At 41.3% G+C, this 26,589-nt stretch overlaps 1 protein-coding gene and 1 long non-coding RNA gene across 8 annotated transcripts; both read right to left on the bottom strand.

Annotated features, from left to right (window-relative positions):
• Positions 1 to 1,204: 1,204 nt before the first annotated feature.
• On the bottom strand, positions 1,205 to 9,299 carry LOC123566830 (uncharacterized). Of its 5 annotated transcripts, none has more exons than XR_012417283.1 (3): positions 7,243 to 9,299; positions 3,073 to 3,296; positions 1,205 to 2,384 (listed from the first exon to the last, which is right to left on the bottom strand). It is a non-coding gene; the product is annotated as an uncharacterized lncRNA (long non-coding RNA). The 5 variants fall into 5 exon arrangements; XR_012417284.1 differs by having other exon boundaries at positions 1,205 to 3,296; positions 7,243 to 7,322; positions 9,145 to 9,299; XR_012417285.1 differs by having other exon boundaries at positions 9,145 to 9,299.
• Positions 9,300 to 21,457: 12,158 nt separating this feature from the next.
• MBL2 (mannose binding lectin 2) lies at positions 21,458 to 26,589 on the bottom strand. Of its 3 annotated transcripts, none has more exons than XM_005565842.4 (5): positions 26,489 to 26,589; positions 25,274 to 25,469; positions 24,498 to 24,614; positions 23,068 to 23,136; positions 21,458 to 22,311 (listed from the first exon to the last, which is right to left on the bottom strand). In XM_005565842.4, exons 1-5 carry the CDS (start codon positions 26,498 to 26,500, stop codon positions 21,938 to 21,940), a joined length of 768 nt encoding a protein of 255 aa, XP_005565899.1. In that variant the 5' UTR covers positions 26,501 to 26,589; the 3' UTR covers positions 21,458 to 21,937. The 3 variants fall into 3 exon arrangements, with proteins under 3 accessions (XP_005565899.1, XP_065377164.1, XP_005565900.1); XM_065521092.1 differs by having other exon boundaries at positions 25,274 to 25,470; positions 26,512 to 26,589; XM_005565843.4 differs by having other exon boundaries at positions 26,559 to 26,589.

Genomic DNA, 26,589 nt, shown 5'->3' with positions numbered 1-26,589 from the left:
ATGGCTTTCAGCTCCATTCGTGTCCCTGCAAAGGACATGATCTTATTCCTTTTTAGAGCTGACCCTAGCCCTAACCCTAACCTTATTTGTCATAGCTTCAGTTTCCCTATTAATGACATGGGGATCTAAATAACACACACAGAAGGAATTCCGGTCCAATTGAGAAGCCATGACTGGTTCAGCATTTGCAACTCTGTCTGAAAGATGGAGACTCCTCCCAGGCTTCTGAGTCCCAGAGCCATCTAGTGAGGACTCCTGAAAACAATCTGGAGAATGCTCCCCACCAATCAGGGCCAAAGAGAGGAGCCCTGCTCTCTGATGGCCAAGGGTAGAAATAAACTTTCTCAACCCCATCCTTCCCTCCCACCTTGACCCATTCAGCATATACTGACCTGGCCCTCCTGCTATCCTCAGACCAGGGCAACCCACCCCACCCAACAGGCCTAAGAGCACAAAACTCTTTTCCATCTTGTTAGTACCTGTAACCCAAAAGCCCCCACCAAGCAATTGTGAACTTTGCATTTCAAGAAGCAAGTACCAATTTCTTTCCAGAAAATGTTGACTTCTGGTGCTGTAATTATTAAAATGCTGAGCAATGGTCATCTGAATGCTCATAGTCACAATGGTGAGCTCCTAACAATTACAACAAACAGACTCTGCTAACTCGTTGTCATTTATCTTCTCTGAGCACCTTCACACCACCCCTATAGTCATTGTCAGGGCTTCTAGGACCTTAAACCTTGCCCACTGCTTCTTCCTCCCAGACATCCACCCCATATAACTTATCCACCTCCCTACAGAATCAGTTGCCTCTCCAACCTACAAGATGATTACCTGTTCATCCTATGGCCCATTTTTCACAACCTGGCCTGTTTCTGCTCCCCTCCCACAACCCTTTCTTGCAGGATTTTCATGGTCCCCACTCCATTCTGAGTCTGCTGGTCTCAGCTGCAATTATCTCTACTTCCTTTTTCTCTGGGATGCAGCCTTCATGGACTGACCCATCTTGAAGAAACAGCTGGAGATTGAGAGATTTTGATTCATAACTGTGAATTTGGTATCTATGTGAATTTGAACAAACCACTTGTACTGGCATAAAATAGGTTTTCTAGCTCCATGCTGCTTCCCCAGAAATGTTGTGAGGAAGATAAAGACAGTGAAAATGGGACCATCAATCAAACGCCTTCAGTTGTGAACACACCTGTCATGAAGCAAAGTTTATTTTCCTGGTACTTGCATCAAGGCAGACTATACCACAGGAGGAAACACGGGACCACACAGTCATAGTTAGTTAGGAGGGAACTTGTATGGAATTTGGGCTTGTGCTTTGTGATTTTGGTTAGGTGGGCACTGAAGAAAGTGTAAGTCTGATCTGGTCTGGGTGCTGTCAGGAAGCAGGGATAATAGGATTGAATGCCATTTTCTTTTCCTAGAACTGGAGAGGACCAAAGAGGGCTAAAGCTATAATTAGTAGAGAAGCAGCAGTTGCTTGTGGTTTTCTGATGTTCACCATTAGTTCATGCTTTTCAAATACGTTACTCTGTTTGCCTCCACCGGAATGCAATTTTTCTAGTAAACTATTTGCTGGGTCTGCAGAGCATTAGGTGTGACTTTCCAGAGAAGGCAAGGGATAACTCTGGCCTTCTTCCATTGATTCTAATGCTTGTTCACCGATTCCGTCCACAAATACGCATGGAGTACTGTGCAGCTCATCATGGCCAGGCCCAACCGAGGCCACTGGAGTCGCTGGAGTGAGAGAACTGTGGTCACAAGACAGGGATGTGCCCCACATAGGACAAATGTTATGAGCAGCTTTCCAGACTGAGTAAACAGTGTGCATAATATATTAGAGTCCTTGTTAAGCTCCAGATAAAGAAGTTGAAGTAATGAAAGAAAGAGCCAAGGATATGAGGGAGGATATGAGAGTTCTTGATTGCTTTGGGCCTGCCCACCCACCCTCAGCAGACATGGTTTGCCCTGGTTGCCCAGTGCAGGTTTGATTCTGACTGAAAACCAGAAGCATCATTTTCATGGTGTGGTGTGGGCCTACTGGCCGGGGTGGCCCTAGGTACCTCTGCATCAGACTGGGCCACTATGGAGAAGTTTCATTCTGCTGGGATGTGTACTCTTGTCCAACCCATGAGACACTGGAGGATTTCATCGCAGAAGTCCCTGATGATGTGAGAGCAAATCTCACTGTCCCTGTATATCAGTGGGAGATGGAAGAGTGTATTTTGATAGTCCAGGTATCCCTAGCTCTCTTGTTTGTAGGCAAAATTGTTTAGTAATTCAAAGAAGTCTTTCTTGATCAAGAGACAAGCGACCTGCCAGTAGCAATTTAGCACTAGCAGTAGTCAAATGTAATGATCTTGGCAAGTTTCATCCTGGGGTGGAGGAAGAGGAAGAGTCAGAAGTAACTGATGACTTGGATGGGTTCACGCCTGTGAAGAGGAACTTCATATGCATTGTGGTGAGACACAGGAAAAGTAAACCCTCATTGTTCAGAACAAAAACGGCTGATGTCTGAGACAGCAAGAAAGATGCAGTCTTTACACCAGGCACAAAAAGCCATTGAGCCATACATGCAAGAAGCTAAAGCACGCTTCAAACTAACAGGAGAAACTGAAAAAAGATTCAAGCTGACCAGAGCAACATTTATGTCTTCTATGAAGAATCAGGCCATGTCTTGGCAGGAAGACAGACTCAAGATCAATGAAGCGGCAGCTTGTCCCTGAGAAAAGGACTTGAGTGAGAAATTGGGATTAGGAGAACCAAGGAATGGTGATCATATTCCTAAGAAGGCAGAAGGATCCAGGAAAAGATTGAAGGATGCTGTCAGGTCACATGCCCATTTCAATATTCAAGAGAAAGAGAAAGAACCAATTTCACGTCACTATTACCAAAGAAAAGAAGAAAGCTCACTAAGAGGTCAACACAAGAGCATCTAGAAGCCTCCATGGAAGGAGCAGATTGACATCTTGAGGAGAGAGAAAATGAAATGATTAAATGACATCAGTCTAAAAGAAGTGGAGTGTGTGGGGGTGCTACCTGTCAAGGTAGGTCTTGACTTACAGCATGTGGTAGAAAGTTCTGAAGCCAATGACCTGATGAGCCATGAAATAAAGAGTTGGAGAATTCCCGAGAGCTATTTCCTGATCTGACATGACAGCTGGAAGGAACCATTTTTTTCTAGGCCGTGGCAGATTCTGTTAATCAGGTGTCAAGCTCCCAATGACTGGCTGAGAGCTCAGGAGGTTGAAGGAAACATCATTATCACCAGACAGGAAGTTGCGGACCTAGGACAAAGAAGAAGGGAAAGAGCCATTCAGCTCCAGCTTCTGCACATGTATCTTCATGGACTTGATCATCCCAGTGGAGCATGTGGTTGAGATTAGGGTTTCTGCCCTGATACCTGGCCATGAAGTGGTACTTTCTCAGAGATAGCAGAGTCTCTGGCCCTTCTACTCAGACACTTCCCTTACTAACCCTCTCCTCACTCCCCCTCCTCTGTCTCTATTACCTTCACTTTTTCTTTCCTCTTTCCTTTTCCCCAATAAGATGTTACTGAGTCTTAATAGGGAGTTTCTGGCAAGAAGCTATCTTCTTCTGCTACCTCCTTCAAGAAGGCTTGTTGCACTCGTGCCAGGCTTCTTCGTCCCAAAAGTAGGGTTCTCCTCCTTTGCATCTGCCATAGCCTGTTTTTTCCCCTGGACATTCTAATTTAGAAAATGGTTGTGTGTTATCTCTCAGTTTCATTCAACCTCCATGGGACCTCTGTCCTCCAAATTCTGAAACCACACAGTGGTCTTCAGTCATGAGTTTTCATATTTGATCCTCAAAATGTCTTTCTGTTCTCCCTCTATATTTATATTTATGGTAGAGTTTTTTACACAAGTTTTTTTTTTTTTTTTTTTTTTTTTGTAGAATCTTGATAGTCATATAGATTTCAGGATAAATTTAGAAAATAGAGATTATTGGAAGTTATTCTTATGATAATATACTCTAGAAAAATATGTTTCCAGTAGGTTTTATTTTTTTCTTTTTTTGAGATGGAGTCTTGCTCTGTTGCCCAGGCTGGAGTGCAATGGCATGATCCCAGCTGACTGCAGCCTCTGTCCCCCGGGTTCAAGCAATTCTCCTGCCTCAGCCTCCAAAGTAGTTGGGATTACAGGCACCTACCACCACACCCAGCTAATTTTTGTATTTTTAGTAGAGATGGGGTTTCGTCATGTTGGTCAGGCTGGTCTTGAACTCCAGACCTCAGGTGATCTGCCTGCCTCAGCCTCCCGAAGTGCTGGGATTACAGGCATAAGCCACTGCATCTTGCCCTCCAGTAGGTTTTTATTGTATGAGTCAGCCTGCTTTTCTTTGAAAAACACAGTATGATTTTTGAGCACTTTAGCTTGAAGAGACATTTGAAAGAGAAAAACTTTTCTCCATTTTAATGTTTCAGTCTAGCAGGGTAAAAGAGAATGGTGAACTTTACTTCTGAGTTTCAATACGTTAGACTTGAATTTAAGATTGGCTCCCCTCTTTTCATTTAGTTGAAAGGGCAGTCTGTGATGTGGGGAGTCCAGTAGGGCTGGACCTGTTCATAACTATTGCCTTCTGGTACTATAGGTCTCCGAAAGGGGCTAGACTCAGGGCTAGAGACTCAGTGAAGAGGGTGGTGGGCCAGCCTATAACTCCTCACCTTTATCCCATACCCCTAGGAGACCTGGGCCACTGCAGCCTTCAAACTCTTCATGTAGATGGAAGAACCTATGCCCATATCAACCCCTCTTGACAATACCATTTACATGTTCCTATGTTAATGTCCTGGATGGCATCATGTGCCAAATGCTTGGTTGTCTGAAAATATGGCCTATGGAACAGATCTGACCAGCAGTTGATTTGACAGAGGTCAAGAATGTATTCAAGTTTGACAGTGGAGAATGTCAGTGTCGGTACAAGAGTACAGCTGTGGGGTTCTTAGACCAAGAGTTTTGGGTCTCAGCCCAAGCAAATCCTACCACACAGAAAAAGAGGAAAGGCTTTGCTCACTGAGATCCTGGTTCAAAGTCACAGCTCTACTTGGTAAAGCATCTGTCAGAGTCTTCAACAGAGTCATGTCCTAGATCTGTGGTGTCAGTGTGACCAAGGTGTGTAACAGAGTTCCAGTACCTGCAGGCTGTCTGACTACCACCAAGTCTCAGGCTTTCTTGCTCTACGTGGGTCCAACATTCACGACTGCCTACGAAAAGTTCTTGAAAGATTCCAATAGGAGTCATGGATCTCCCTGATCCCTCACCCCCAGCACATACCCAGGAATAGACAGAAGTTACTACTAAGACTTCCCCAAGGATGCAATTGTGAGCCAGGCCTCAGTGGCAAAAAGGCATGGGACAAGTACCAAGGCATTCCCAGAAGCCAGGAACCATCATGAGTGCTGACTCATTCTGTATTGATCAGATCATCCAGTGAAGGAAACAGAGAATTTGGGTAGGAGCAGGGATTCAGGGGGACTCAGACTTGGAGGCCCAGGATTGAAGCGGGTCTTGTACCCGCACACCCTATAGATGTATTTCTACCTGAGAGCCCACACTTAGAGAGCACCCTTCAGAGTCAACTCTGGTCAAAAGCATTGACTGGAGGAGGAGAACTGTTCTGCTCTCCTCTCCATCGCAGGATAGGGACTCTAGGCTTTGTTTTAGTTCCTGTCATTCTCATGTCCTTGTTCTTGTCTGATTTGGCTGTTTCTATCTGTGAGGCAGAGACATTCATCTCTAGTTTCAAATCATCCTTGGGCAGGTCACAGGCCTTGTGTTCCAACCTTCTGATCTAGGTACCTAGTGAGCTGTGGGTACAGATTTATCCCTTGGCTCTGGGCCATGAAACATGATCATGAGAGCTGTGAGGATGATGGCGAAGCTGTGCCACGTGCCCTGTGGCCGTGTGGGGGTTGACACTGGGCTGACCAGCATCCATGTGTCCTATCAGTAAGCCAACCTATAAGCAGTGTGGCTCACAGGTGTCCACTTCTTTTTCACTGTCCTTCAGCTTCTTGGAAGGTCTAGGTGAAGGTCAAGAGTCAACAGAGCTGCTGGAGAAACCAAGGTATAGGGAAGGGCGTGGGCCTGGGCTCTTTTCTTGACCTAGCCATTGCCTGGATGTGCCTTGCCTCCTGATCCTCTGTTCCCTGATTTTGAGATGACCACACTGTTGTGGGCAATCATGACCATTTGCTCTGAATATGGTCTGCCAGGGGAATCACCAGGTGCCCAAAAAAGCCTGTCCTGAATGCCCCTCATAGAACTGTCCTCTGCTTGGCAGAAGTCATTAGGACATTGGACAGCTCACTGCCCCTGGCTTCTTTGCCCTTCTTGCCTTTCTTCCTCTCTCTTTTCCTTAACACGTGTCTTGCCATTTTTCTTTCTTCATTGCTATTTGAATACATTCGATAAAGGTGGTCTCTAGGCCCTGTGAGAGCCTGGCCTTGTGCAGGATGTCTGCAGGTGATGGGCATGGTAGGCCAGGATGGCTCACTGCACACTCTATCAAACCCTGGCCTCCATGTCTGTGTGTGTATGTGCCAACATCATAGACATCCAAGAAAGGTAGGGCTTTCTTCTCTTCCAGACATGTATCTGAAACTTTGTTGCTAGTAGAAGAAATCTGAGAACTGGCGAGGTGATCAAGGGCAGGTGGTGAGGAATAAAGGACTTGTGAGACACTTCACCTCCATCACCTTCTAGTGTGGTCCTGCTGCATGCCTCACTTTTTCGTGGTCTGCAAGTTTTGCCAACTGAGATCAGGAGATTGGCTCGGGATTGAAATCATGATGCACCAGCAGTCTAGCCCTGCAACTGCTCCTCACTCTGGGGCAGAAGCTGTGGGCTTGGAGAGGAGAAGGGGGGGCCTTTTCCTTTCTCTGCCATGGGGTGCTGGGGAGTTCCACCTTCTGGTCGTTGTGGAGGAGGCTGATCAGTGTCACCTTCCCACAGACACCAATGATTCAGTATGGGCAAATGATTTCTGAGAAAGCACCTCATAGAATGTGCTGAAGAGTCAACTAAATCAGGCAGATTCTGGAGGACAAATGTGTGAAGGAAGAGGAACTGCTGGAGATGTGGTCTCTAAGTGTGCAGCTTTTCAGACAAGGGCAAGCCCTGATGCTCAGTGAATATTGAACTTCACCACAATGACACAGGCTCAAACAGAAAATCTGAAAAGTCCCACATTTGTATGACAAAATGAACTTACTCACATAGAGTCCATCTCAAGTTCAAATGGCTTTCTTGGTGAATTCTATCAACTCCAAGGAAGAAACAAACTTATGGAAACTCCATCAGAACATACAGGAAGAAGAAACACTTGATGTGAAATTGTGAGATACCAGCAATACTCTGCTACCCATAATAGAAAACAGTGTCCAGAATAAAATGACAGATGAATATAGCCTATCATCTTGCTCACAAAATTGATTATAAAATATAAACATGTCAAACCAATAACGTATGACAAATATAGGACATCATGGCCAAGTGACATTTATTCAGAATTGCAAGTTCATACTTCAGTGTGTAACTTTGAAATGCACAATGGAATAATTAAATCAGGGAGACATAGTTGTGTCACTTCAATACATTTGAAACATTAATTCACAAATTTCATCACCTATTTATTTTGTTTAAAAATCCCAGCAAATTTGAAATAGATGGGAATTTTCTCCACATGATAAGGTACATCAATGAAGAAAATTAACCTAATATAATGTGTGAGACGTGGAAATCATTTCTCCCTGTGATCGAGAACAAGGCAAGAATATCAGCTCTCATCATTCTCTTCAACTTTAGATAGAATATTTAGCAAATGCAACATGGCAAACAAAAGAGAAAACAGGCAGAATGTTGCGAAGAAAATAGTAGCACTTCCTTATTTACCAAAGACATGAATTGATATGAAAACATTTAAATGAATGTATTTTTAGACCTGTGGAACTAATGAATGTGATTAGCATGGTTTTACATTTAAGGGGAATATACACATTCATTTTTATTTCTATACTTTTAGCAACAGTTCATTGGAACATAGATGAATCAGTATTATACAATGTCAATTCTCAACACCATGATCTCTAGAGTCAACTCCATTTTAATCAAAATTCTAGAGAAAATATCCAGCTTATTCTACAATTGATATAGCGTGTATTATCTGAGGAATTATACTTCGTATTTTCAAGACAAACTATAAGGCACAGCAATTAAAACAGTGTTGAATTGGAATGGAATGCATCAATAAACCGATGGAATAGAATAGATAATTCATACATACATTTGTACATATAAGTGGTCTTTTAAACTTCCATATAGATATAAATGATCTTTAATGGAGACTGGAAAGACTTTTGAACAAATATTGCTTAAATCACTGTAGATTTATTAAAAGAGAAAATCTGTATTGAATACTGCCACACACCATCAATGCAAGTTAACTCACTATTAATATAAGAGCATAATGTAAAAGCTAACTCAAGAAATGTAAAAGCTAAGTCAAAATGTGAAATGCTGAGTCATTTACAAGAAAACAGAAGAATAGCTTCATGAAATAGGAGTAGTCAAGAATGTTTTGGTAGCAAATTAAAATGCTAATGAAAAAAAAAAAAGTATAGATTACTTTTCATCAAACATGAAAACTCTGTTCCTCAAAAGACACCAGTGATAAAATGAGGGTACTATTCAAAAATATTCATAACGTTCAACTGAAAAAACCTTGCCTCTAGTTTATATAGAAATGCTTACAACTTATCAATAAAATTGTAAAGAAATTTTTTAAAGTAGGCATAGGACTTGAATAGAAAATGTACAAAGGAAGAAACATAAAAGTTTGAAGAAGAAACTCTAAAGCATTTGGCATCATTTTTCGTGAGAGAAATAGGAAATCATGCTGAGATACCACTCACACCTTCAAGAAGAAGGCTAAAATTAAAATGACTAAAAACAACAGGAATTGGCAGGAGGAGGGAGCAACCAGAACTGCCATTTTCTGTCAGAGAGAAAGTAAACAAGTACCACCACTTTAGCAAAGGACAAGGCAAAACAAAATATCTTCTTTGACTGGTGGAACTAAGGGTTAGAGGTAACAGCTAGAGAGAAATGTGGGTACCTGCCTCCCAAGCGAGTAGGTTAACCTGTCCTGGCCTCTCCTGAGAACCACAGCACTGCAAATCCAGTGGTTAAGAAAGCAACATCGCCTCTTCTCTCTGAGCTTCAGTTTCCATATCAGTACACTGGGCCTTCAGCCTTGCATGGCCAGAGTCCGCCTCCTTGGGTGTGTGGGTTTCCCTTTATGTCCCCACAAGTGTATCAGGAGCATGTGGCTTTTCCACTGCGGTTTTAAGCTGTATTTACAGGAACCATCCACAGAGTCTGCAGAGTTCACTGTGCATGCATACAGTTATGCAACAGTGGCTTTGTCTGAGTCACTGATTCACTCATTCACTCATTCATCCTACAGATAGGAACAGGAACATTCCAGAAGAAAGGTCTGTGATCCTCTTAGTCTTTGCAGCAATCTTCTTGGAGATAACTATAGGCATTATCTATCATTTCTCATTCTAAATTAACTTCATTAATTTTTTTGACACAGGAAAGTATTATAAAAACAAGGCTACAAGGGTGGCCCCCAGCCTTCTTATACAAAATCTTTTCTGCATGATCATCTCAGTCTGTGCTTTGTCACACTGCACATCCTCCGTGCTTCAGTCTGGGCTGAGCCACCTGGCTGGCCTTGATGGAAATTTTCTTGGAGGAAATGGGCTTCTAGGCTAGCATGAACTTGGCTTCTTATGTGAGGTGATGGGTCGGGGTAACAGATTGTGGTAATAGGGTGACTGGGAGTCCAGACATGGCTGTTACCAGCTCCTCTTCTCTACATCTTTCTACAGATTTAACAAAGGTAGGTTCCAAAATTATTTTCCTCTATATCTTTGTTGTTCCAATCCTTTTTAATTTTTAATTTCTGCCTTCTCTACTTAAGAGACAGACAGACATACCTCCTGATAGCTGCAGGATGGTTCTTTTAGAGACCTTGAACTGACCCAATTTCCCAGCCTTTCTCACTTGTAGTTCTCAGGAATAACTGAGTCATGGCAGCCCAGGCTCTGCGCCTGTCCCACTTAGGAACAGAATGTCCTTCAGACAGTAGTTTATATCAAGAAGTCCTTGAAAATGAAACACTAAGACAAGCTTCTACTGATGAGTAGGAATGGAGCAGGCAGCCAAGCATTCTCAGAACAAAAGAAGCATCATCAAAGCTAGAAGGGTGAGGAGGGGAGGGATTCATGGGGATAGAATCTAAGGAAAATCAAAATTGAACTGCATCCTGCATCCCAGGATGGCTTATCTGGGATCTCTCTATCTCTGTCTGAAGTCCACCATTACCGAGCGTGCTTTTAGATCCATGACTGATGAAAAGCCTTTCTCTATGACTTTTTCTCCTCCACAGATCCTGCTAGGGCAAACCTATCTGATAGTTCCGCTTTCACACATGTGGTTCTTACACTCAGGAGGGAGATAAAAAAGGAAGGATTAGGCACTAGAGATACCTAAGCACCATGGATTGAATGTGTTACATCACTTTTGCTCACATTTGCATTTCTATAGCCAGATCACTTGCTCCCAACCCAACCCAACTGCAAGGGATTCTGGGAAATACTGCTTCCTGTGCTCCCAAGGAAAGGAAATGGTGCTGGAAATGAAGCCCCATTTCTGCCATAGTGTATGAGAAGATACCACTCAGGGGGTTTTGCTCTTTGGGGACAGCGATCATAGAAATGGAGGATAGCTGAAGAGGTACTGGGTGGAGGGTAAATTATTTTTCAGATGAGATATCTTATACCATGTCTGCATCCAGCTGAGAAGGATGAAATAGAGAAAGACAACCAGTAAAGCAAATTGGGTTACTTGCTGGAGAGATATCCTTGAGTCACTGAGAGGAGGGTGAGGTTGAGAACATAAGTAACTTGTTTGGCCTTAGAGGAGAACACAGACAGTTCATCCATGATAAGAGGAGGGAGGCCAGAGTTTGTGGTCACTGATGGAGGCATATTGGGACATTTGGTTGTGAGAAAGGAAGTTATTTTCTGATCATTTTCGATTTTGCAGTGAAGTAAAAAGCAAGATCTTTAGGCAAGAGTAAAGACTGGAAAGTGTGGCAGGCTTAAGAAAAGAGGATAAGGTTTAAAGTTAGTTAGTATCTGGAGGCATGGCAGAGTAAGGGAGAGAAAATGCAGCAGGATTACTGGGTGGCACTTGGGGTTACTTGATGTTAGAAGTCATTAATTTACAGGGAGAGAGGCATCATGATTGTATATTTTTCTACAACCAAGGTCAGCTTTGCAGGCGCGGGTAAAGAGTAAATGGAGAGTAGAATTTTGACATGGTTGAAATTGTTGTCCCCCAAGACACTTAAAAGAGGGAGGGAATTATTAAAGGAAGTGGAAATTGCAAAAGAGTGATTATAATAATTAGCCTTGCCACCTAAGTGTGCAGGAGGAAAGTGAGGACAAGAGGATAGTGAGGGGCAGTGACACGATGATTGGCTCAAGGGTTACATGGTCCTAGGAAGTTCAAGAAGTACTGTTGTCTGGTTCCAGAAAGAAATGAGGTGAGGAGAACAAAATTGTCCCCACAGATTTATCCGTGCACTTCAATTTTCAAAAAAGGGTACCAGAAAGTTCATCATTACACTGGTGACTTTATAAATTCAGCATGGTAAATTCCATTCCCTATCTGTGGTTCAAGTCAGTTCAGTACTATGAACTCAGGCTGAGCTCACTTAAATACTACACAAGGTTGTGGAAAGTCCATTCCATGCTTGCCAGTGCCTGTATTTGTCATGATCCTAATAGTCAAGTGAAACCATAACATTAGAAGCATGTTTATATTGTGTCATATGTCATTTTCAATTTATTGTAAGCTTGGATTGTTCTTTTGTAGAATAGCTTGATACAGAAGAGTTTTGGAAATGACACTGTGTGAATAAAGTGTTAGCAAAACCCTTTCTCCCATTTATGAAATTTGACCTTGGGTTAACTTTCTAGTTCTGTTTGCCTGGAACCCTGATCAGGGTGGAAATCCAGCAGTGTTAATGAGCAATATTGCTTACAGAAATGACCTGTGATCGGATCATGAACTACTTCAAACTGGGAGGACAGAATGGAATAAAAATATCAGTTTCTGAACCACAGTTTTGGACTTTCTGAAGTGCGGTGCTTCTTGTGTCACATATGTCCCTTGTGGAGACCTGGAAACTTTGCCTATGGAGCTATTGCCATAACGTATATTGGCTCCTATCAGGAATAAGGGGCTTTCAAGCCAGGGTCAGTTCTCACCCATTACTGTACCTACTTGTGTAGGTCTAACTCGGTCACACCTGAAGTCTCCCTGGAGGGGCAGAGAGCAGCCCCTAGACTGCTGTGTGACTCCTGTCAGGCCTCCTCTCACTGCAGAACAATGTTTGGTGCTGTCCTGATGGCAGGCTGTGTTCCTTTTCCTATCTTTCTATCCTTCTAAATCCAGGACTAAGTGTGGCCTATGACGAGTCTAAATGCATAGTTGTACTAAGAAGATGGCAGAGTGCACATTGTACCTGGCTGTCATTTGTAAGCATATACGCACGTCACTCAGTATTCTAAACGCAACCCAAACTCGATATGAAAAGGTAAACTGAATTCTGGGGTTTACATGAGACTATAGTTATCATCAATGACTGGATTTTCAAAACTTTTATGTTTATTAGAGCACTCTGTCTCATGTAAGGGAATAAATTTGAATTAAACAATTACTTTTTGATAAAATTGTTCTTTAACCTCTTCTGTGTATTTGTGTTCCATGTAAGATTTTGATTGAAATAAAATTGTCTTTAATTTTGCCAAGTAGAAACATCCACTGCTATGTAGCTGTCACGTAGAAGATGCTCCTGAACCTCCTGCATGCTGACAGCGTCAGGGAGCTCAGCACCCAGAGGCAGGATACTCCACTCTCCACAGCGTCATTGCCTGGGTGTCAGCTTTGGGATGTACTGGAAATTGTGCCTTGCCTCTGCTGCTAGTGGTTGCATTCTAAAATATTCCTTCTAATGTGAGGGGTCAGAAGCAGGAAGGGGAGCTTAATATTATGCAAGAAGCTTCAACTGGACTATCTATCTGCCATATGTAGTGTGGGAGGGGTGTGTGTGTGTGGTTGTGAATGTGTGTGTGTGGGACAGGGCTCATATATCCATTTCCAGCCCCACTCCACAAGTTATCTCATCATTCATGAGTACTTCCTGTCATTCTTCCCATGGCCACTCTCCAGCTGAGACTTCTGACACAGACCACATCATGGATAGGAGCAGAGAGACCCACTGAGATCCTGGGTTAACAAATGTGGGGAGAGAAGCCACTCTTGGTGGGAGGGAGGTTGGAATAAACTGATTGCAGACAAGAATGGGAAACAGACTCTTGGTGCGTGTAGTTGATAAGGATGCTGTTACGAAAGACTTAGAATTGGGCATGGACATCCACAGCTGCAGAGTTTAAGGGGCCAGCACTAAAAAAGACCACGTCTTAGAGCAGACAGGAGTGGGACAAATATATCAAAGGACACAGAGAAGAATCAGCCTTTCAGGGGCCTCCAGGAATGACAGAATTCTGTTGCTCATGAGTTCAAGACATTCTTCATTCTCCATGAAAAGGTGACCCCATGAATCCTGAAAGAGGAGTGACTGGAGTTTGCCTCATTACCTGCAGACACCCTTTACAGGAGAAGGGTGTTACTGTTGGTGGTGGCCACAGCATAGAGATTGTCCAAATGACAGGTTCATGACTCCTTCAGGAGCCTGTGGTTTTTCATGAGTCTTGAGGAAAAACCTCCATGCATACTTGTTTTAGTTTCCTAGGATGGCTGTAGTACATTAACACAAGCTAGGTGGATTAAAACAACAGAAATTCATTTGCTCCAGTTTCTGGAGTCCAGAAGTCTGAAATCAAAGTATTGGCAGTGCTACACTCCCTTCAGACACTCTAGGGGAGAATCTTTTTCTTGCCTCTTTCAGCCTCGGCTTTCTTTTTACTTCCTTCAGTGTTTGCAGATGTTTCTTTGCTTGTGGCTGCATTGCTTCAATCTCTGCTTCCTCATTCCTTCCTCTTCTTCTTCTGGACATCTGTCTCCAAACTCCCCTGCCCATCTTGATACATGTGATTTTATTTAGGGCCTGCAATGGACTGAATGTTTGTGTCCTCTCAAAATTCCTATCTTGAAATCTTAACCCTCAATATGATGGTATTAGAAGTTGTGGCCTTTGGAGGTGATTAGGTCATGAGGGTGGAGCCCTGCTAAATAGGGTCTGTGCCATTATTGGAGTCTGTGACTCCAGAGAGCTCTATCAGTCTCTTTCTACCATGTGGGAACACAAGGAGCAGTCAGCTGTCTAGAACCCGGAAGAGGTCCAGAACCTCACCAGAACCTGGCCATGCTAGCATGCTGATCTTGGACTTACATCTTCCAGGACTGTGAGAAATAAATTTGCTATTTATAAGTCACCCAGTCTACAATACTTTGTTATAGCAAACTGAAATGGCTAAAAAAGAGCCCAACCAAATAATCCAGGGTAATTCCTCCTCTCAAGATCCTCAATCATATAACGTATAAGATAGTATGCACTATTTTTCCCTGTAAAGTAATATTCACAGGTCCTAGAGATTAGAATATGAATGTATCATTAGAGGTTACCTTTCAGCTAACAGTACTTTTCATATAAAATTGGTCAAACTGGTAAGCCCAAACTAACCATTACTATTCAGATATTGGTGCCCAGAAGGGTGCTCTAAGGGAGCAATCCCTTTTCCTGATCAAGCATTAATCTTCCTGACTTTCCTGTTGATGCATGCAGAACTCACATAGTGAGATAGGACTGCACAAAGTTTATGTTATTCCATTTCCCATCCGGTTCATCTCCCCGCACTTTCCTCTGTCTCATCCATCAGGCCCTTCTGGGTAGCAAATGTACAGTTACAGGGGTCTCATTCAGGTAGGGGAATTTCCTGGGTCTGGGGCCTCCCTTAGGCCCAGGTAGGTGTGTTACTTTCCTCATGAGACATACTAGGCCTGTGTTCTTCAGGTCCATGAGGGTGGTGATGGACTCATGGACACAGAGTTCTCAATGGGCGGCCAAATGACTGCCTGTTGCTAGCAAAGGCCCTATTTCCCTCTGTGATGATGGATTCCTGCAAGGTCAGAGCTGGAGAAGAGAGGGATCACAGTCAGACCTTTGAGTAGAGTCTGGCTTCTATGCATCTATAAGTGTTTGTATGTTTGCTGTATAAGTGTTTATTTTGTGTGTCTCTTGGGTGTTTGTGGTATGCGTGCTTGTGTGTGTGTAAGGAGGGGTATGGTACTGCCTCATCATCTTTTTTTATGTATAATTCTGTCCTTCATTGTGAAAGTGGTTTCCTGTCCTTGTTTCTTCTTTTGACTGTCCTCGGTAGTTTCGTCTGTAAGTGATGCCTCATCAGGTGGGATGTTAAGGGGAGACAAGTCTGAAAGTAAAAGCTAGGTTACATAACACTGGCCAGAAACTGGGAGAGAAGAACAAGAGGAATGGCTTGAACCTATTTATGACCTGGAGTATGGATTAACACATGGAGAATATGCTTGATGCCATGAGTTTGGAGTGAGATAGTTGTGAATTTTCAACTTTCTAAAGCTACCTCACATGAACTGTGAGCTTGCTGCAAGTATCCCAACATCTTAGGTTCTCTTTTCCTCATTTGTAAAATGATGTTTTATGAGGTCATGGTGCAAAGTTTCTAAGTGGCACATAACAGGTACTCAGAAACCCCTTCTACAAGTTTTTCTTCACCTCTTATTCCACTGATTCTCCTGTAAAGATTTAAATCACATGGCACCCAACCTGTGCACATACCTAGCTCACTCCTGGTCCTCTCCCAGCCAGCTCCCCGATACTCACTTAGGTTGCAGTGACAAAGTCCTGCTGTGGGTTACATGGGCTCGCTGGGCCCCAAAGTTCCCCCTCACCCTTAGCTAAAAGCCTGGTGTCTTCCTGAGGGTGGCCTGCAGCTCCTTGCCCAGATTGGCCTTCAGTACTGTGAAGACACCTTCCTGTGAGGTCAACATCGAAGCCATCATTATTCTCATGAGTGCAGGCAGGCCCCAGTCCTTGAATCACACACACCACAGTAGCCCAGTCCCTCGTCATGAATCCCCCAGTGGGGATGTGAGCCCAGACCCAGGAGTGACTTTTTATGGAGGTCCTGGCAAGCACATGAGAATATCTCAATTCATTCATTCATTCATTCATTCATTCATTCATTCATTCATTCTCTCTCTCTCTCTCTCTCTCTGTTTTTGTCTTCCCTCTCATAAAACTGAAGCTCAGAAGGATGTTTTCTAGGGAACAATTCAGTCTACTGTAGTATACACAACAGGAGTCCCTGTTGCTAAGTGTATTCATTTTCTAGGGCTTCCATAATAAACTACCACAAACTGGGTGACTTAAAACAACATAAATTTATTCTCACACAGTGCTGGAGGCTAGAAGTCTGAGATCAAGGTGTCACCAGGGTTGGTTCCTACTGGAGGCTCTGAGGAATATTCTTCTATACCTCACTCCCAGCTTCTGATATAGGCCATTGTAGGTAAACAGCCCTGAGGAATTAGCAGCAGTTTCCTGGCTGAATGGTTCATCATATTCTGTGTTTTCTCATGGAACGGAAGATTTTAGTAGAAACCAAGTTTGTAGGCAGATGTTTCAGAAGAAGCTGGCGGAAGTTTCTGATACCAGTATTGTCCACAATCTTTGGCATTCTTTGTCTTAAAGATGTGTCACTCCAATCTCTGCCTCCTTCATCACACAGCATTCTCCTTGTGTAACTGTGTGTCCAAATTTCCCTCTTCTTATAAGGATACCAGTCAGTGGATTAGGGCCAGCTCGAATCTAGTGTGGCCTCATCTTGTCTTTATCATAACTATAAAGACCCTAATTCCATATAAGGGTGCCGTCATAAGTCTTGGTGGTTAGGACTTGCATAGATTTTTTTTTTTTTTTTTTTTTGCAACACTATTTAGTACACATTAAGGAATGGGAATGCCTGATCAAGGACATTGAAGGTGGTCTGTCATGTGTTTCCTTTCTCCTCTCGTCCCTGGCCATCCCTTCCCAGTTTTGTCTTTTATTACTGGCTTATAGCAGTTTCTGTATCCTTTGTATCCTTTGACAGATACAGGCCAATATTTGCAAATATTTTTTCTCCCAGTCATGGTTTGCCTGTCTTCCTAATGTTTAACAAACTGAGTTAATCTTTAATTTTGATGAAATTCAATTTATCATTTTTACTTGAATAATAATTGAGTTCTCTAAGACAATTTTGCCTAATGCTAAGTTACAAAGTATATCTGTACATTTTAAACCTAGATTTTTTTAGCTCTTATGAAATAAAACTTTAAGAGAGTGAGCTAGCAAGAGATAGCCAGAATGTAAATAGAAAACAATGTAACAGAAAGGAATGTAGCTCTTATGATCCTTTGTACTTGTATGTTATCAGTTATCATGTCTCCTCTCTTTTTTCTGATTTTGAGTCTTCTCTGTATTTTTCTTATTTTAGCTAAAGTTTGGAAATTGTATCATTTCACAAAAATTAATTTTGAGTTTCATTGACCTATTTGCTTTTCTACTCTCTATATCATTCATTTCTGTTCTGATCTTTGTTATTTCCTTCCAAAAGGGCAAAATATTAGTGAGAATATAGAAAATATGAACAAGACCTAATGATATACTAATCAACTGTAAAAACCACATTATTTCTAGTGCACATAATACATTTACCATTCTAAATCATAACCTAGATCATAAAATCTTAACAAATTTCCAAAGATTGAACTCATAGAAAAGTATATTTCTGGATACAGTGGAATTAAACTAGAAATCACTTACAGGAATATAGCTTTTTAAAATGCTCAAATATTTAGGAATTAAACAATACACTTATAAATAAACCATAAGTCAAAGAAGTCACAATGATAATTATAAAATAATTTGAATTGGATATGAAAAACATATTTTGAATTGGTGACAAAAGATACACATCCAAACATGTGGTATGCAACTGAAATAGTTCTTAAATACAAATTATAACTTTAAATGATTGTATTAGCAAAGAAGGAAGGAAGAAAATCAGTTCTCTAAATGTCAATTAAAAGAAGCTAGAAAAAGAATGGCAAATTAAACCCACGGAAGATCGATACAAGAAAATGATAAATATAGGAACAGATATAAATACATGTAATCATAGAGGTTAGCAGAGAAAACACCAAAAAGAAGCTTTTGGAAAAAATTAATAAAATTGACAAATCCTTTGCAAGATTGATTAAGAAAAAAAGAGACAGGCCAAGCACAGTGGCTCACGCCTGTAATCCCAGCACTTTGGGAGGTTGAGGCAGGCAGATCACCTCAGGTCAGGAGTTTGAGACCAGCCTAGCCAACATGGTGGAAACTTGTCTCCACTTAAAAATACAGAAATTAGCTGGGCATGGTGGTGGGCATCTGTAATCTCAGCTACTTGGGAGGCTGAGGCAGGAAAATCTCTTAAACCCAGGAGGCAGAGGTTGCAGTGAGCCAAGATCGTGCCACTGCACTCCAGCCACTCCTGCCTAGGTGACAGAGTGAGACTCCGTCTCAAAAAAAAAAAAAAGAAAAAAAGAGATAAAATACAAATAATTATAACAGATACATAGGCACTGCTATAGATCCTACTTATATTGAAAAGAAATATGAAGGTATTTTAACAATTTTATGGCAATACATATATATTCAGAGGAAATTGACACATTCATTGAAAAATATAACTCACTGAAACTGAACAAAAGACAGAAAACATGAATAAGTTTAGATCATGAGAAATTAAATCTGAAATTAAAATCATTTCCCAATAGAAAACACCATTCCAAGATGGCTTCACTGGTGAATTTATCTAACATTAAAGTATAATTTTACACAAATTATTTTAGATAATGGGAGCATGAGGGCACATCACAGCTCATTTTAATGAGGCTTACATAACCTTGACACCAAAACCTAGCAAGTGCATTAAGAAGGGGAAAAAAAGCCGGTATCTCTCATGAACATAGGTGCAAATGTGCTAAACAAACTATTAATAACTCCACTCCAATAATATATACACAAGATTAAATGTGATTAAATGGAGTTTATTCCATCAAAGTAAGGTTGACTTAATTTGTAAAAATCAATGCATGTTATTTATAATATCACATTATCTCATTAAAAAGCTTATATCTAGTGGCATGACTGTGTGTATTAAGACCTAAAATATAGTATCCTGATACTTTACTACACACTTTAAAGGTGTTAACTTATTTCATTGTCCCCACAATTTTCATGAAATAGGAATCATTATTTTCTCCCAGCTGCAAATACATGGCTGAAACACAGAGTGTTTAAGTAACTGGCTCCAGATCATGTAGCAATTAAGTGACAGAGCTGTGAATCCAGTTTAGATAGGCCTGACTGGAGCACTTCATTATATTGTCTTTCAGGAGTCTATGCCTGTTCTGGAGGTCTCTGTATTGGGGTTGCTAACCAGTGCAATAAGGTAAGAAAAAAAGTAAAGCAATTGGGAAGAAATAAGTATTGCCATATTTTCAGCTTACAAGACTATGCACATACAAAATCCAGAAGAATCTACAAATTACTAGAGTTAAGAAATAAACTTATTGAAGTTACTAAACATCGTAAGACTACATACAACACTTAACTGTATTTCTGTCTACAACAATAGAAAAGAAAAAATATTAAAAATATATTTTTAAAATCCCTAAAACCACCAAAACAAGATATATAAGGTTTTTAAACTAAAAATGCCAAAACATATTAATAAAGTTAAATAAATTCTAGTTAAATGAAGAGATACATGATGAACATCGATTAGAGATTCAGTAGTAAGTTGTCAGTTCTGCATAAGTTGATTCATCGAGTCAGTGTGGTCCCAATGGAAACCTCATCAAGCTTTTGCAGAAATTGAGAAGCTGTTTCTAATATTTATATGGAAATCTTGACTTGAAGAAGAACAAAGCTGGACTATAATTACAATTATAAATGTACAGTAATTAAAACAGGGTACTGTTTGACACAAGCATCAACAAATAGACTAGTAGAATAGACAGCCCAGAAACAGACACACACACATACAGTTACCTAACTTACAAAAATGCACCACCCTAATTCAATGGAGGAAAAATGGTCTTTCCACAAATAGTGCTGTATCAAGTGGATACCTATTCTACCAGGAATAGATAGAATGTTTATTAATAAAACTATTAGAAAAAAATGGAAAAATATCTTCATGATTTTGGGATGGGCAAAAATTTCTTAAACATGACACAAAAAGCACTAATTTTGGAAGAAAATATGAATAAATAAGACTTTCTCAAAATTAGGAAATTTTGTTCATAAAAATTCAACATTAGGAGCAAGTCAAAAACTAGCAAAATATTTGTAATACACATTACAAAGGACATATTCAGAATGTAAAAATAGCTTAAAAGTCAGTAAGAAAAATATTGGCTAAGTAATTTAAACAAAATACAAAAGACGTGAATGGGTACTTCATAAAAGAAGATACCCAAGTACCCAATCAGCAGATAAAAAAGTGTTCAACCTTATTACATGTTGAGGAAATACAGATTAAAACCATGGAGAAATATCACTTTATATCCACAGTAATAATTAAAATTAAGAGAACTGAAAACATTGACTTTTTACAAGCACATAGAGCATCTAGGACTGCCACACATTGCTGGTAGGAGCATAAATTCATACAATCACTTAGGAAAACCAGCAGTATCTACTGAAACTAAATACATGCTTTCCTCATTCTCTACTAGTTCCACTCCTGGATAGGTAAATTCATGCACCATGTCCACCAGAAGACAAGTCCAGGAATGTTCGTGGATTCTCTTCTTCATGGCCAAAAATTGGAAGCCACTTAAATGCCTATTAACAATAGAATGGATGAACTGAGGAATATTAATATAAGGGAACCCTACATGGCAGTGAAAAGGATGAAACTTCTGTACATATGACATGAATGAATCTCACAGATTGAATTCTGAGTAAACAAGACAGACAACATTACACACAGTATGATTCCAACTACACAATGTTTATAAACAGACAAAATTACTGGGCAGTCATGGAGGTCAGAACAGTATTTTCCTAGAAGTTAACACTAGAAGGACTTATAAAGGGGCTTCTAGGAAGTCAAAAACATCCCATATTTTAATCTAGAAAGTGAGTATATAGTTATGTATGTGAGTGAGAATTTGTGAATCTGTTTGCTTGAGATTTGTTACTTATGTTCTTTACATGGTTTAATATCTCATTAAAAAGAAAACAGAGTTCATAAAGTTACAAAATAGATTTTATTAATACCTGAAACTTGTTAAAAAGCTATGGTATTAAATTGTGGTGATGTCATTAGGGGAGCCCTCTACCCAAAGAGAAAGGAAGGCTCAACAGAGCACAGGTGTTTGTTGTAAATGGAAAAATAAATCCATCTTATGTTCATATTGCAGCAAGTTAATGCTACTGAAAGTATTGCAGCTTAGTTAAACTAGATAATTAACGTAGGATGCAAAAGATAGGGTCTTGTGGTATATATTAAAAATATATTGTTATATAATTAGCATGACTACTACTGCTGCTACTAACTACTACTACTATTATTATTACTTTGTTGGTGCTGTTAGTGATCATTTTTAGTGACTGCCACAAAAGAAACAATACTGGATAAGGGGAAATTGATATAATTTATCTTTTCAAGCAGACTGTGGGCCTGCGGGTTGCAGTAAAAAGACAAGGAGGGCCTGAGTGATGTGACCCTTCAGATAGGGAACTCGCAGAGGGCCAGATGGGAAGAGGAGCAGGGGATGTCATTCCACTTGCCATTTTTCAGTAACAATACACAGTCTTCATTAGAACCAGCATTGTTGGGCTCACCATCGTTCCAGTTTGTGTAGGTCAGTTTATTTCCTGTCAGATCTACAAACTCCCCTTCTGTGTTCTCATCAGTGATGCCCAGGAAGGCTTCCTCCTTGATGAGATTCTGGATGGCTCTGTTCTCTGCAGCATTCCTGGGGGTGGCCACAGAGGCCTGAAACTCGGCACACAGGGCCTTCACTTTGTCAAAGGTCATCATTTCACCATTAGTCAGGAAGAACTTGTTCCCAACTTGTCTGCCCAGAGAGAAGGTCAGCCCTAAAATGTGAAAAAGTGGGTGAAATTGGCTTATCCTTAAGCCCAACTCAAGGTATTTCTCAAGAAAAAGTCTTCTAGAGTAGAGTTGCCAGATAAAATATAGCATGTCCAGTTAAACTTGAATTTCAGACAAACAATGAATATTTTAGTATATCTCCTATATAATTTTTCAGACATATTTATACTAAGAATGTTTTTAAGCTGAAATCCAATTTAATTGGTGCTTTGTCTTTTTCTTTGTTAAATATGGCAACCCAAATGTGAACAGACAGACTGCTACAAAGGCCTCTCTGTGCTTTCAGATCAGAATTCTAAAAGATATATAATTTGGACTTCCAAATTATAAATTATTAACTTGAGACCAAACAAAAAATGTCTGAAAATATTTGCCCGAGGCAGGTTAGACCCCATGTCCAGGTCTCAATACCAGTGCAACAAAGGGATATAAGTCCCATTTTCAGTGAGCAATATCAGAGGGTAAAATATTAGGGTCTCTCGAGTTAGACTGACTTCCATCTATAAAGCACCCCTGCCATTTATTAGCTCTGTGCATTTGAGCAAGTAATTTAACTTCCCTTTGCCCCCATTTCTACCAAAATGTTGTGAGAATTCCATGAGGTCAGAATATGAGAAATGCCCATCAGGGTACAGAAAATTATATGCATTCAATAAATATTTTTTGCATTCTATAAATATTTGTAGCATTCTATTTTTCCCAAATTTCAAGCTGCCTGGAGAGTAAGAGAAAAGGCTTACATTTTTTGATACGAGCCATTTCTGTTTGCAGAGCTTTTCTTTCTGAGGCAGCCAGGCTACTCTCACAATCTAGAAAATTAGAACAAAGTAAAGAAGCATTGTTGAGAAGGAACCTCGGAACTGTGCATATACACGAGAGTAGAGTATCTTTTTCAAATTGAAAAAGAAGCTTATTTTACATTGATGTTTACACTTCAAAGGAAAATAAAAAATACTTAAAAGTCAAAAGAATGAAAAATCTCTATTTTCATCCAACCCCAAACGTCACTCTTTGTCTGTTTACTGTATCCCAAAGTACACGTACATATCACATGCACACATATACTCCCTGATTACTTAGCAATCCATAGGCCAGGTTCTTCACAGATTATTTCTTTCCAAACAAATTGTTCTATCAAAACTAAAAAGAAATCTCTTGAGGCATTAGTCTATTATGACCTGGTGAAGAGTGACTAAAAAGATTACAGGGTTTTTGTCTTTGGAGAGGTTTTGCTTTTGTTGTCTTTTATTTTGTTTTTGTTTTTCCCAGGTTTGTTCTATTAGTCAGGAAACCAAGGTTTTTGTGAGTTGCCCATTATCCAAGTGGGGAGGGCAAGAGCAAACCACTTGTTGTAGTAGATGGCAAAAATGGCCTCAATAGGGTGTAGCTCCTCTCATTTAGACACGAGTCTATTTCAGTACTCGTTGAATCTGGGCTGGCCTTGTGACTTGTTTTGACCAATACAGTCTGGCAGAAATGATAATGTGCTCTGAGTCTTCAAGAAGCCTAAAGCCTTTCTTATTTCTACTCTTGGGAATCCTGTAGTCACTGCTATGTGAAGAAGCCCTGGCTAGCCTGTTGGATGATGAGAGATGTGGTTCAATTACCCTCATCACTCCAGCTAACATTCAAACAACAGCCAGACACATGAGTGAGACTACTGGCCATCAGCTGACCACAGACATATATGAGTGAGCCCAGCTTAAACCAGCAGACAAATCACATGGCTGACCCACAGACTTGTGATTTAAATTGACGGCTATGTTTTTAAGCTATTAAGCTTTGGCTTGGTTTCTTATGAAGTAAAATATGACATACCATGGTTACATGCTTTTGTAAAAGTAGACATAATAAGCCCACACTTAAATGGTCTATTTTTTCCCTCTAGGACCAGGGCCTCACATTGAACTATTTCAACTGATGGAGAACCCAGGCTCAGCTCCTACAGGGAGTGCCTGATGAGGGAGTTGTCTTGAAAAGTTTGTAAGTCTGTACTCAGGCACTTATAGGAATTCCCTAAGGCTCTAAGAATGAAAAGAGGGCTGAGGGCACTGGGTCAGAAAGCAAATTTGGGTATCTTCCTTTGAAGGAACAGGAGAAGGGGCACACCAGGTACTCAAGGTCTCAGAACCCTGGGTGCATTCAGCTCGGACCTTGCTGGAGTCCTTACCTGGACTCTCTCCAGGGTCTCCTTTTTGGCCCTTTGGTCCTGGTGACCCAGAAGACCCTGGATTTCCTGGAGGCCCCAACTTTCCAGGAGGGCCCTGTAAACCTCTGAGCCCTTGGCCTGTTGGAAGAAAAAGGAAATGTGACTTAATATCTATGTTCTTTCTCTTCAAGGGTTGGATGCCCAGTCCCTTCTCAGGAGAAAGGAGACCTTGACGCAGGACTGACCTTTCTGACCACTGCTCTCAATAACTGTATGGTATGCACCTGAGAGCAATAACTTAAGAAATAGAGTTGCCATATGGAGGTTGCTGCAGGGAGGGTGCAAAGTGAAAATTAACTGCATGTTTTTTACAAATAGTTGTGGTTCTCCTGTCCGGCCCACTGCTGCTGGATCTCCCTGTAAATAGATTCCCCCAGTAAAACCTATGTTTGCTGGCTCCAGGTCTCTACTTTGGCCTCTTGAACCTGGTGCCATCCCTATTGAAGTGAATAGGGGTCTGACATGACAATAACTATGACCCAGAGAAGAAAAATTCATCCTGTGTCCCATGCGATGGCCTGACCTGTGGGCCGCTTTTCTGGGCAGGCAAGACAACTGTTAGTCACAAACTGCTGTGTGGAAGTCTGAGATGCCAGAGAATGAGAGCTGAATCTCTGTTTTGAGTTACAGTATAGTTGAGAAAAATATACTCAAATAGGACATCAGTCTCCTCATACCCCCAGGCAGTTTTCTCTAGAAGGTAAAGAATTGCAGAGACAGAACAGCCCAAACTGTACCTGGTTCCCCCTTTTCTCCCTTGGTGCCATCACGCCCATCTTTGCCTGGGAAGCCGTTGATGCCTGGGGAGTTACAGGCAATCACCGCAGGGCAAATCTTTTGGGAATCCTCACAGGTCACAGTTTCTGAGTAAGATGTTGCCACCACACTCAGGAGAAGGAGAGTGAGTGATGGAAACAGGGACATGGTCCTCCCCTTGGTGTGAGAAAAATCAGGGAAGATTATCTCAGTTAATCAACATATATGTATTGAACATGCCCTCTGTTCTACAACCTGGGTACAGGCTATATAGAAATAGATGACCCATCCCTGGACTCTAGTTGGGGATTTGGAAAAGTAAACATCCTTGTGACATTGCGTGACTAGTACTTTAACAAAGGTAGGCACTGTGATGAGCAGTGGGGATCCTAAGGAGGGGTTCTTCTGTGCCTAGGCCCCTGGTGTTGCCGCTGAAAGACTATAAACATACTTTCCATGGCAGTGAGAACAAATGGGACTGTGCATTGACACCTCGCTCATGCCCATTAGCTTAGGGAATAAGAATGCGTGGAAACCCAGGTGTCTGTAGGAGCTTCCTCTTTCTCTCCACATCCCCTTTGAGTCCATCTGCCACCTGAATCCTATCTTTGTATCTGGGCAGCTGATTCCTCTCCAGGGCCTGTTAACTATCATTTACTCAGTGGCAGGCCCTAGGCTACAGGTTGGTGATCCAATGAGGAAGGTCTCAACCTCAGATCAACCTCAATCTTAGTCACCAGCCCAGCCCAGAATTAACTTGAGTTTGCTTCCCCTTGGTGTTTTAGACAGGTTTGCCTGGGTAAGCATTTTCTCTGAAAATTTCTTACTATGTTGGACCTGGCAGAGTGCTAAATCCCTCTCTACTTTCTGGCAGGAACTCCCCCGTTCTGTGAGTCAAAACCACTGGCAATTAGACAACTTGCCTTGAATCCCCCTCCCATTTCTCAATCTTAACCTTTCATTTGTTCTTCAGAGCTTTCTTCCAGCTATTACCCCACTAAGAATCCTCAGCAGCCCAGCCCCATAGGTCTAGGTCCTCGAGGCTCCCTTTGGAAACAAAGATAGTTTCCACTGCAGATGAACAGATAATTGAGGAAAGTCACAGGTGCTCCAGCAGAAGCATAAAAAGAAACATCCTCAACCTGATTTCTGCCTTTCATCCCACTTCCCCCACCCCTAGAAAGACTCCTCCGTACCTCCAGGGCCATGTCAACTCCCCAAACCCTTGATCCGGGAACCCAGATTTATTCACCAGAAATAACGTACTGGTGTTTCTGCAGAGCAGGGACTCAATGAC

The sequence above is a fragment of the Macaca fascicularis genome, chromosome 9 (assembly GCF_037993035.2).
Source record: "Macaca fascicularis isolate 582-1 chromosome 9, T2T-MFA8v1.1".
NCBI lineage: Eukaryota > Metazoa > Chordata > Mammalia > Primates > Cercopithecidae > Macaca > Macaca fascicularis.
This window is presented reverse-complemented; position numbering and strand designations above follow the sequence as displayed.

Bases quoted from the DNA above. Each gene is read 5' to 3' on its own strand.
- MBL2 (XM_005565842.4), bottom strand. The intron at 24,615-25,273 runs GTACAGTTTGGG...TTCTTCCAACAG, and splicing joins GGGAGAAAAGGGGGAACCAG to GCCAAGGGCTCAGAGGTTTA. The intron at 23,137-24,497 runs GTAAGGACTCCA...CTAATTTTCTAG, and splicing joins AGACCCTGGAGAGAGTCCAG to ATTGTGAGAGTAGCCTGGCT.